Genomic DNA, 12,857 nt, shown 5'->3' with positions numbered 1-12,857 from the left:
TTTGCTCAGAGGTGCATGTATGTCACACGTGAATCGGAGTTTGCACATGATTCAACGCCGACTGAGCCCCAGCGTGGGTTTGCTTTTCTATCAATGCCTGCTCAGATTATAAACTTTAGCGTTTTGCCTGAGCACCGCTTTGACCAGTGGAAAGTGAGACTGCGTGAGATTTGTCTGTTTTTGTGAGTTGAAAAGGCAGAAAGGCTTTTCTTGCATGTACTTAAAGGCCCTTTACCTGATTTTCTTTTCTGTATTAATTTACAATGAAGAGTGATATTTAGATTTAGATATTTAGATATTTAGATAGATTTAGACTCAATCCTAACTTTCCAATTTTTTATTGGGTTTTAAGCACTTTTTACTAGGGATGCACCGACACCAGTATCGGGTATCGGGCCGATACCACATGCTTGTACTCATACTCGTACTCATTCATGAGGTCCCGATACCAGAAACCGATACCATTTGACGTGAGGCCAGCGCAGCTACGAGGCGCAGCTCTCAGCTGAGGAGAGACGATAGCAACAAACTGGAGAATTGTTTAGTGTAAATACAATAATCCACATAGAGCTGACTTTATTACAGACTGTGCTCTCTAAATCAGAGTCTGTACTGGATTTAACCAGAGCTAAATGTTGTTAGACACCCTCAGTGCAGGACGGAGCGCTACCGCAAAGCCTTAATCCCCACTGCTGTCAGACTGTACAATAAGACTGTGAAGTAACGCCGACTGTAACAAGTGAATTTCTCCTTTGTGAGATTAATAAAGGTTTATCTTATCTTATCTTATCTTAGTGCTGCAGCGTCTGCAGTGTTTACAACATACAGGCTAACTCGCGGCTAGCGGTTTTGGCCATTCTGACGCCATTTTATGCCCAGGGGTTTATTCTTCTGAAAAACTAACCCAGCGACTAAAAAGTCCTCAGAAAATCCAAATTAAAGAGATGCAGCATGTTTATATTGAGCCAAAATGAGCTGCAGAACAATGAAAACGCTGCAGCTACTCGCTAAGTTGCTACAAAACACACGAGAAAATCTACAGGAGCTGAAGTAAAGACGAAGAGAGACCATTTAAGCAACATCTCATTACTATTGTTAAATAAAAATACATAAATGAATAAAGCACAGGCACTGGCCAGTTTTATAGCTTCTCTAATCGACAGTTTTTAGAAGTGCTAGCATAATTGCACGATCATCATTTACCCGCTAACACAATGTCGGTATTCCATTAAAACTCACCCGTTTGCAGCTAGAATAGGCATTCACAACACCAACAATGTCTAAACTCGATTTCTAATTTAACATTATCCTCAATGAAAAACAGCAGTGCTTTTCTTTCAGGAATAAGTGCTGCCTTTTAGTGTATTTTATTTATATATCTGAAGTGCACAGTATACATTAACCTCAAGCAGGAGAGATGCTTTATGTGAGGTTAACTTCCACGTTCATCGTCTTTAGCCTCTTTGAATCAAACCTACCAACCCCCAGATAAGAGGCATTATTTTCCATAACACTGCTGACGCCTTAGCCTTGACATCTCCTCAGCCTCCCCCCCTCCCCTCCCTCCCTCCGCTTGGCTCTGATTGGACCTTCCTTCCCCCAGTGGCACTCCTGACACAAAGCCTCACGACTGTCTTTAATGACCCCGCTAAACAAACTCCGATATTTGAACAGCGGCCATGTTAATAAGGCTTCCGGGGTGATGAAACGCACACTTTACTCCCGTGCATGTACATACGGCGGGACCCGACTGGCACATCAAAGCCGCGGGGGCGAGGTGGTGGGCTGGCTGGGAGAAGACAAAAAAAAAAAAAAAAAAGAAGGAAAAAAAAAGTTGGGGAGCAAAGCAAAGCAGTTGTTTGGTGTGGGGTTTCATTTTCGCCGCGGGGCAGGAGAGAGGAGTGAGTGGAGGAGGGTGCGGGGAAGGGAAAGTAACCAGAGATCATACTCAATTAGGAATCGCATTGCTTCGGGATAATGTGAAGTGAGATCGTGGAAAAGCGACAATCAATGAAGTTCGAAAAACTCATTTGCAAACCTTCAATTTCTCTCCCTAGTCAGTACCAAATATCTATCCAGTTTTGATCACAAATAAGAACTTAAACTGGGTAAATTGGAGGCTGAGAAAGTCCGTGCGTGCCGCTGTTGTTGAATTGCGCTCGTGAGGAGCGTCTATCCGCGGGATTACCTCCGCCGTGACATCATTGTTTTTCTTTCATTTTGCACCGCGCGCTCAGGTTGCTCGACTTTATTGAGGATTTCTTCAAAGGAACACCCACGCCTCGCTCGCCTTTGAGCGGCGAGTGAAGCCCTTTTGCCAACGCTTTCATTTATGTGGGGATGGTTTTACCTGAAATGGCAGTCCGAGACCTGGAGGCTCCCATATATGGTCATGTTCGAAGCAGCCAGAGGGAAAACAAAGAAGAGAAAGAACAAACTCCCCCGTTTCCCCAACATTACTTTAACAAATGCTGAATTATGAATGTATTTTTCTACTAAATAAAGATACAGAGACATGGATAGGAATAAAGTGGTTCAACAACCCATAAATACAAAAAAAAACAGACAATGCTACATTAGCTTCATGCTACATATGCTAACGTTAGCAACAAGTGTTTTTTTTCGCTTCTACTGAATAATTTGCTGTGAAAAAACAAAACAAAACATCCATATAGACCAGATTATTGGCTTGACTTTATTGGTGTGGGATAAATATGTTTATAGTTGGTCATTTATACTCACTGTTTCTGTTGCGTTTTCATCCTCTTTTTTGTCGCTATTTTTGTCGCTTATTTCAAGAGACTTTTAGATTTGGGTAACACCAAACTGGAGAAAATGTGCTCGGTTCAGGTGGGGGTTAAGAACCTAATTTTTACTTAACAGAACTGTGCAGATGTACTGTCAATGCCATGGGCTCACCGCAGGGACGAAGGTTTGTCCCCGTATTGTTGTCGTACAGGTGGGGAATTGGGACTCGATCTTCACATTTTTAAGCCCCTTAAAAATTGTTTTTATCACAGCAAATTTGAGAGGGATTTGTACTTTCTACTACTTTTATTTATAAGAAAATAAATAGTAAGAAGGATGAGTCAAATGCAGAGGACTAATTTGTGTGTGTGTTTGCGTTTTCATCCTCTTTTTTTGTCGCTATTTTTGTCGCTTATTTCAAGAGACTTTTAGATTTGGGTAACAAATCTAAAAGTCTCTTGGGTCTCTTGGGTTCTTAACCCCCACCTGAAGTGCTCTGTTCAGGTGGGGGTTAAGAACAGAGCTGGGAGTAAGTTATGTTAATTTAACTTAACATAACTTACTCCCAGACAGACAAAAACTCAAAATTGCCTCAAACTAATTTTGCCACTCACAGCGGATTGTAATGGTCTATACGCTACACCTTGATTTGTGACAACGTCCAATGACCAAAACCAAACATTTCGGATAAAGTAATAGCTGAGTCTCCTCACATCCAGCAGGTCCGATAGGTTCGACTCCAAAGGCCTTGCCAGAAGCCAGACATAACCTGTACTTAACCTCCCGACGGATAGAGTGAGAGAGAGGGAAAGGGAGGTATAGTGCGCAGGGAGGAGAGCAGTGAGAAAGATCACAAGGTCCCGGACTCTCCCACATTTAAGGAAACGCACAGCGCTTCCCCTCGAATCTTCCACTCGCACACTCCCAACTCACAACACAAGTACCGCCTTAAAAAAAAAAAGAAAAAAAAAAAGAAGCCACGGCCTCCAGATAAGACTTTTCAGCGCTAACAATGAGCTCACGTCCAGGTGCTTGTCCTAAGGCACGGCTCGCTGAGTCTCGCAGACAAAACAAACAGAGAGGGAAAAGTCCGGTGCGTTTTGGGAACGGCGGGAACGGGCTCACATCACGGGACATGTGAGAGGGTTTATCCGTGACTGACGAGGGGGAAGCAATCGCACAAACGAACAACACCGAACACTTCTTAGGTGGTCAAGGAGTCAGTCTGTAAATGATTTCCTGTAAAGAGAAAGGAGTTAAGCCGCTCCGTGCCACCTTAAGGACCATTATGCGGGTAATTTGCTCTGTTAAAGCTGTGCGTTTTTGTCCCATGAATGTGTTCTATAAAGCACACGCCTGAACAGTAGGTGGCGCTGTGCAGATGTACTGTCAATGCCATGGGCTCACCGCAGGGACGAAGGTTTGTCCCTGTATTGTTGTCGTACAGGTGGGGAATTGGGACTCAATCTTCAAATTTTTAAGCCCTTAAAAAATGTTATTATTCACAGCAAATTTGAGAAGGACTTTTTACTTTCTACTACTTTTATTTATAAGAAAAAAAATAGTAAGATTTGACCAGAGTTATCTGACACCTGTGGTATGAAGTAGAATTCGTATTGCCTCCATATTGATAGGTACTGTCAATTCCACCAGTGCACCGCAGGGACAAAGGTTTGTCCCCGTATTGTTGTCGTACAGACGGGGAATTGGGGGTCAATCTTCACATTTTTAAGCCCTTAAAAATTGTTATTATTCACAGCAAATTTGAGAAGGATCTTTACTTTCTACTACTTTTATTTATAAGAAAAAAAAATTGAATATTTGACCAGAGGTATCTGACACCAGTGGTATGGAGAATTCGTCTTGCCTCCATATTGATAGGTAATGTCAATGCCACGGGTGCACCGCAGGGACGAAGATTTGTCCCCGTTTTATTGTCGCACAGGTGGGGAATTGGTGATCTAACAACTTCTGATGTTTCGTTGTTGTTTTTCCAGACACTTGAACAACGAGCACGCCCTGGACGACCGCAGCACAGCTCAGTGCAGAGTCCAGATGCAGGTGGTGCAGCAGCTGGAGATACAGGTGAGACATCGAGTACTGAACAGCAAAAATAAAGCTGCGGTTGTACTAAGAACGTTTGAATGTTTCGTCGCAATTACATATTCTTCACATGCCGCCCCAATTAATATTTGAGACAAGCCTGAAACATGGACATCTAGTGCCGGGACTTATTCAGAATTCGCTTCTTTCATAAGTTGTAGAGTTTTTATTTATAGTGTATACAAAAAAAAAACAGTGCTTTTTTCTTCTTCTTCTTCTTCTCCTGTAAACCCATGCGCAAATTCACCAAGTCGCCAAACACAAAAGCACGGAGAAAAGCAGCAGAGAACTGTCAGGGGCCGTCGTCTCGGGCCGCGCAGTTTACGGAGAGCAGTGGAGCTTGTAATTTAAAGGCGACATGAAGGCCCAATTATATCAGAGCTCTGGTCAATGCCACAGAGCGGCAGGGAGGGGGCTGGATTAGGGAAAGAGAGACCGTTTTAAAGCATTTTCTACTAAATCATGACTGTATCAGGACTGAACCAGGTCTAAACCAAGCGTAATGCGGACTGGGACCAAATTAGACTACACTAAAACTGGACTCTGTGAGGAAGAAACAAAACTAAATCCACTAAAGAAGAAGAAGAACATAAAGACGAGACTAAATCATATCTAAACAAGGACTTAAACTAGGATTAAATTAGGTCTAATCCAAATCCAGGCAGATGAGAAAATAGATTTTTCTCATAGTGGTCAATGTTGTGATTTTTTGCTAGTTTTCTTCGTCAACATGTAAAAAAAATAGACCAAACTCATTACATTTGTTCCCCCGAGAGCAGTTATGTAGTAGTTGTTTCCAGGGAATAACTACAACATGGCGGAGCTCCCCCGTCTTTCACAGATTATTGATATGTTCGGTATCCATGTGTAGCAAGCAAGGCGACCGAGACTGACGTTGTAATATGGTTGTGTCCTTTCTGGGAGAGAGCCCCACCTGAAGCGAGCACATTTTCGTCCACTTTGGCTTCACCCAGATCTGAAAGCTTCTTGGAGAAGGCAAAATGGAGACAAAAATGAGGATGAAAATGCAACAACAAAGTGACAAAGTGGCAAAAACGCGACTAAAGAGTAATGGAAAAGCAGAGCCGTGGGAAGATATTTTAGTTAGGGGGTGCTGGGGGACAAAATTTACCCCAAAAAACGCTTTTTCCTATTTACTAATATGGCCTACAGTTCCCAAACTATCCACCAGGGGGTGCTGCAGCCCCCTCAGCACCCTGGGTTCCCACGATGAAAAAGCTACAAAAAAACAACCCAAAAAAATGCATTAAAAAGTGACGAAAACGTGTCAAAAATTGTATAAAAGATTACAGATGTTTCTTCTTACTCATAAATAGCCTATTCAAATTTAGATTTTGTTGCTGAAAATATAAAAAAAATGTTGGTCTTTTCTTATCTTTATATGAAAACATAAAATGAACATAATCTAAATGTATTCTTGTTCCCTTATTCACCACCTGCAGTGTCTTATAGTCAATTTTAGCGCTAAACTCGGACATAAAGACTCGTCGTTTGCCCTTGTGAAAGACAGATCGCAATGGCTTGTCCGTGGCTTGTTTACATGTGCGTTGCGTGTGTGTGTGTGTGTTTGTGTGTGTGTGTGTGTGTTTGTGTGTGTGGACGGGGCCGCGGTGATAGACAGAACCCCGTGTCAGGCGAGAGGGGCGCGTGGCCTGATCTGATCTGACGCGGCCGCCCCTCTGTCACTTCCTGTTGGCTGCTGACGGCTTCAGGCGCTGCGGCTAAACACTGTTTACGCTAGCACGCTAACGCACGCCAAACGCCGCGCTAACATGCTAACCCCAATACAAACGGACACACGCATAGGAACATATAAAGGTTTTCGGGGTGGATGCGGTTTTTGAGAAATAGTTTCACTCCGCAGATGTGTTAAGGTTATTATTTTAGGATGCTGTTAGCTAAGACACGCTAGCTTTTAAACGAAGAATGGCATCTTCTCATAAACTTGTGCTTTTTCTTTAGGCCCAGAGATAAGAGAGCAAGGAAACATCTGTGTTTTTCTCACTTCAAAGTCAAATTCTACCATCAAATCCCGTCCACTTCAATATTAAAGAATAAAGTTTGGGTTTGAATGTTATAAAATGAACGTTGCTATTTTGAAGGGAAACAAGCAAACATTGGGCCTCATTCGTGGATGTTACCTGAAGAAAAGTGAATATCAAGCATTGGCTTAAATGTCTTGAATTGAGGAAATGTTTCTTGTTTAAAGCAGTTTTATCTCATTTAGACTTTTTTCCTGATCTGACCAAGTTTATTTTGCTCTTTTGAGGACGTTTGTGACTAGTTCTAAGGTAAATCTCACTTGAAATAAGAAAGTAAAACTGCCAATGAGATAAGACCAATGTTCTTACCCCATTGGCAAAGAAAATTACTTGAAATAAGGACAAAATGTATTGAAACGAGTCAGAAACGTCTCAAAACAAGTGAAATAATCTGGGTCAGGAGCCCACCTACATTTTTCATTGTCAAAACATCTCAAATTCGTATTATTATTATTATTATTATTATCAAATTGAGACTTTTATACTAATCTACCTCATTACTTTTTGCAGTGTAGAGAATAAAGGTCCGGTTCATGAAGCATTTACTAGAGACCAAATCTCTTCTTCTTAATAGAGAGTCGCCAGAACTTGACCAACAGGACACAAAGAACCGCTCCCCTCATTATCATGATGTTTACATCACATTGACTATGGAAATACAAAGACACGCCCTCTACACTTCCATATACGGGCCAGACAAGAGCATCATCAAAGGGCTTGAGAGACCTTTTGTAGTAATTTGACAGTGCTTTATTTTTTATTTCTACTTGAGTAATATAATTTTTAATTCTTCGTCAGAAACTCAGCAGTGAGTAAAAACGTGTCGAAAATATGTCTTTGATTTTTTTTTTATGTATCAGATATGACATGCTATTTTGTGTCGCTTGCCCTACAACATCATATTAAAAATAATAATTATAATAATTACCCAAAAAAATATTTTTCAATGAAATAATTAGTAGAAATATGTTTTTGACCATGAAAAAGGAATAGTAATATTTTGGTTAATTTTGACTTTTATAAAATTCTAAATCTGCAGACTTTTTGTGCTGTTCCTTGTACTTCCAGAAGAACACTTTCAGCTAAGAACTAATATTGTGAATGATAAAAACCTGCTAATATCGTGAATGATAAAAACCTGCTAATATTATGAATGATAAAAACCTGCTAATATTGGGAATGATAAAAATCTGCTAATATCGTGAATGATAAAAACCTGCTAATATTATGAATGATAAAAACCTGCTAATATTATGAATGATAAAAACCTGCTAATATCGTGAATGATAAATACCTGCTAATATCGTGAATGATAAAAACCTGCTAATATTATGAATGATAAAAACCTGCTAATATCGTGAATGATAAAAACCTGCTAATATTGTGAATGATAAAAACCTGCTAATATCGTGAATGATAAAAACCTGCTTAAGAACTTAACAACTGTGTGCGTAAGAGCATTTCATGAGTGAGGCCCATTGTCCAACGACTAGCATTAGCTAAAGCAAAATAGAGAAAAGAGTCAAACTGCAGTGTCTGAATGCTTTTATGTGAATGATCACTCCTGTAATTCACATTTTAAAATCTGCTTATGTTTTCCTTTAAAGAAAGTACCACTAATCCCAGAAATTGTTGCAGTCTTGATGACACACTCGACTAGAATCTAAATATTCTTTTATGAACATTGTTTTGAACTGAACTTGAAGGCCTTCTTTTCCATCGTATCTTTGTTTACTCTCCTTCTCTTGTCTCCGTACTACCCACTTACAGCAAAGTATCCTGCCACAACACTTGTAAATATTATCAGAAGGCCAAATCAATCTTATTAACAAATGTGTATGTTAATAATACAGATTGAAAATACATTTGTCATGCATTGTAAAAAAAAAAAAAAAATGCACTGTGTAATGAACAGACAAAACACTGACGCTGATCAATATCTGAAGTCTGTTTGTCGGTTCTTTACGTTTTTTTTTTTAATTGTCTATTCGCACTAAAAAATGATACAAAACTATAATGTCAAAATCAAAGTATAATGTTCTTGTTTGTCTTCCCCGCAGTTGGCCAAAGAGAGCGAGCGGCTGCAGGCCATGATGGCTCACCTGCACATGAGGCCCTCGGAGCCCAAGCCTTACAGCCAGCCTGTGAGTACACGATACTTCAAATACTTCTGTTGCAGTACTCGGTTAACTTGATATATTAAACAAAACAAAAAACAAGTGGAAGACAGTGGGTAAAGATATGTATATCAATGACAGGTCTGCGAACACTGTATGGAGAGGGTGACATGCTGAGGCCGGGCCTGTTTACTTCCTAGGCAGCCTGCGCCCTCTATTGGCCGAGAGTGGTTTTGTTGTTATTTATAAACAACCAGCAACAGACTGTGTTTAGTCATAGGGAAACAGGCAAAAGTCTAGACATGTTGTATGATATCTAAAAGTGTCAACCAGTCTTTAAAGAGCGTAGCCACGTGAAAGGCCTTCTGGACAAAATTTGCAAAACAGAACCAGGTTTTTTAAGTGGTTGCACGGTGTTTTTTTTCTACTACTACTACACTACTTCTGCTATTTCCATACGACCGCAGCATTACTATTGCATTCTGTCAAAGTTGTGTTTAATTTCATCCACTTCATTCTCATCTCACTCTCGATGCTAATTATTGTATACTACTACTGCTACTACTACTACTACTACGACAACAACAATGACTATCAACAACTTTTTACCAGCACATGTACTATTATAGCCACTACTACTATTCTAGGATCAAAAAAGAACTATATAATGCTGCCTTTCATGAGGGCTACTTTGATCGTTTCTGGTCTCACTCTTCACTACTAGTGCCACTGCTTCCATCACTACTACTACTGTTACTACTACTTCTATAACTAGTACTACTACTATGTATGTCCGACAGTAATGATCGAATGTTGTGTTTAAAGAGTCCCACACTGGATTTATTCAGTCTCACTCTTTACATTTCTTCTTCTTCTTCTTCTTCTTCTTCTTCTTCTTCTTCTTCTTCTTCTTCTTCTTCTTCTTCTTCTTCTTCTTCTTCTTCTTCTTCTTTTCCTTTTTTCTCCGTCTTCTTTTCCTTTTTTTTCTTCTTCTTCTTCTTCTTCTTCTTCTTCTTCTTTTCCTTTTTTCTCCGTCTTCTTTTCCTTTTTTTTCGTCTTCTTCTTCTGCTCCTTCTTCTTCTTCGTCTCCTTCTTCTTCCTCTTCTTCTTCTACTTCTTCTTCTTCTCCTGCTCCTTCTCCTCCTTTCTCTTCTTCTTCTTCTTCTTCTCCTCTTTTCTCTCCTCCTCCTTCTTCTTCTCCTGCTCCTTCTTCTACTCCTTTTCTTCTACTTTCTCTTCTCCTCCTTCTCTCCCTTCTCCTCCTTCCTCTTCTCCTGCTCCTTCTTCTCCTTTCTCTTCTTCTTCTTCTTCTTCTCCTTCTTCTCCTTCTTCTCCTGCTTCTTCTCCTCCTTCTCCTTCTCCTCCTCCTTCTCCTCCTCCTTCTCCTTCTAATTCTTCCCTCGCCTTCATGTCCTTCTTCTTCTCCTCCTTCTTCCCCTCCTCCCTCACCAATATCAAATAACCACTACACGCTGCTGCTTTCAAAGAGGTCCTACAGAGGTTTCTAGATCTGACCATTTCATCCTCATCCCTCTCGCTCTTTGCGTTACTACTACTACAACTAAAATTACCACCACAACTGCACTGTTAACATATCCACACTAAAACGTCGTTCAAGAGTCTATTGTAAAGCTGAACATCATCATTTAATTTCCGAGTGGTTTCTCTGGTGTTTTATCCGGTGTCAGAAATCTCCTGTCACATCACGGGGAGAGAGAGAGACAGAGAGAGAGAGAGAGGGGATGGGGGGGGGGGGGGGAGTGCCTGTTATTACTTATCTAATGAATATTTTATTATTCAGATTGACGAGGAGCCTTATTAAAATATGAAGATGTTGAAATTAATTGTCAATTAGGGGCCGTGCGTCTTAATTTGAGAGGATATAAATGAGTGGGGGAGGGAGAGGCCGTCGTCAGGAGAGGAGAGCGAGAGGGGAGATGGGGCGCTTCGATAGCGGCCCGGCGCTCGTTTTGGGGGATCGATATCGGAAAACGAGCAGAGGTGGGTCGGGTCGCCACGGTATTTACTCTTGAGCAGTGAGTGAGTAACTGTAGAAGTTTGATTATGAGAAATATAACGACAAAAAACAAATAAAAAGGGGTCATTGTGAAGATTTTTCATTTAAAGATTCGCTCACACTGGCACGAGGGAGTTTTTTTTTACTCCAGAGCACAGATACTTTGTTTTGATATTGCTCAAGTAGAAGTGCAATTACTTCAAGAAGTTACTTAAGTGCATGTGTTTGAGTAAATGTAGCTGACTATTACCCACCTCTGGAAACGAGCATCTAAACTCCTCCTTCTCCTTCTTTTTCTTCTTCTTTTCTTCTCCTCCTCCTCCTTCTTCTTCTCCTTCTTCTCCTTCTTTTTCCTTTTTTCTCCTTCTCTCCTCCTCCTCCTCCTCCTTCTTCTTCTTCTCCTTCTTTTTTTCCTTTTTTCTCCTTCTCCTCCTCCTCCTCCTTCTTCTTCTTTTTTCCTTTTTTCTCCTTCTCTCCTCCTCCTCCTTCTTCTTTTTTCATTTTTTCTCCTCCTCCTCCTTCTCCTTCTTCTCCTTCTTTTTTCATTTTTTCTCCTCCTCCTCCTTCTTCTTCTCCTTCTTTTTTCATTTTTTCTCCTCCTCCTCCTTCTCCTTCTTCTCCTTCTTTTTTCCTTTTTTCTCCTTCTCTCCTCCTCCTTCTTCTTCTCCTTTTTTCCCTTTTTCTCCTCCTCCTCCTCCTTCTTCTCCTTCTTTTTTCCTTTTTTCTCCTTCTCTCCTCCTCCTCCTTCTTCTTCTTCTCCTTCTTTTTTCCTTTTTTCTCCTCCTCCTCCTTCTTCTCCTTCTTCTTCTTTTTTCTTTTTTTCTCCTCCTCCTCCTTCTAGTTCTTTTTTCCTTTTTTCTCCTTCTCTCCTCCTCCTCCTTCTTCTTCTTCTCCTTCTTTTTTTCCTTTTTTCTCCTTCTCCTCCTCCTCCTCCTTCTTCTTCTTTTTTCCTTTTTTCTCCTTCTCTCCTCCTCCTCCTTCTTCTTCTTTTTTCATTTTTTCTCCTCCTCCTCCTTCTCCTTCTTCTCCTTCTTTTTTCCTTTTTTCTCCTTCTCTCCTCCTCCTCCTTCTTCTTCTTTTTTCATTTTTTCTCCTCCTCCTCCTCCTCCTTCTTCTTCTTCTCCTTTTTTCATTTTTTCTCCTCCTCCTTCTTCTTCTCCTTCTTTTTTCATTTTTTGTCCTCCTCCTTCTCCTTCTCCTTCTTTTTTTCCTGTTTTCTCCTCCTCCTCCTCATGTACTGTAAAGGTGGCTACACTGCAAAGAGTTATCTTGAAACAAGTGACATCTGAATTTTTTCCTTGATTTGAGGGTCTAATAAAAAAACAAAACAAATCTGTCCATAGGGGCAAGATATTTAGATTTACATATATGTAAAAAAAAAAAATAGAGAGAGAATTACTGCATTCAAAACTAGATTTAAAAAGTCTGAATTTACTTGAAATAGAACTATTGTCTTAATTTGAGTGTAAAAATCTAACCCCTAGATTTCAAATCCATTCAAGATGACTTTTTGCAGTGCATGTGCCTGTTAGGAAACTTCTTACCTCCACATCACATCGTCTTACTTTTTTTTCTCCTTTGGGCTGTTGTTTGTTTTCACCCTTTTCTGAATATTGCTAGCATGAACGAGTTAGCCCGACCTGCTACCTTCACTTAGTCCCTCGCTCTTCTACAGTCTGAGGTCTGGCTGAGCACTAGGAGCAAGTTGGTCCTTCTTTGACTAGATTTATGTTTATTTATGTTTTGTCACAGTTTAGTTTCTCCTGTGTCTTGAAAGTTCCATAACAGCCGTTATGCAACAAGTGTAGC

At 40.5% G+C, this 12,857-nt stretch overlaps 1 protein-coding gene across 5 annotated transcripts in view; it reads left to right on the top strand.

The window, feature by feature from the left end:
• The window catches only part of foxp4 (forkhead box P4), a 196,263-nt gene that overhangs the window by 160,973 nt on the left and 22,433 nt on the right, over window positions 1-12,857 (top strand). For all 5 annotated transcript variants that reach the window (XM_079582163.1, XM_079582159.1, XM_079582162.1 and 2 more), the window contains 2 exons: window positions 4,746-4,833; window positions 8,975-9,058. In XM_079582163.1, the coding sequence (XP_079438289.1) occupies window positions 4,746-4,833; window positions 8,975-9,058 (172 nt within the window). The remainder of the gene's footprint in view (window positions 1-4,745; window positions 4,834-8,974; window positions 9,059-12,857) is intronic.

This window comes from Gobius niger, assembly GCF_951799975.1.
Source record: "Gobius niger genome assembly, chromosome: 24".
Classification (NCBI taxonomy): Eukaryota; Metazoa; Chordata; class Actinopteri; order Gobiiformes; family Gobiidae; genus Gobius; species Gobius niger.
Note: the sequence above shows the minus strand (reverse complement) of the source record. Positions and strands in the feature narration are given on the sequence as shown.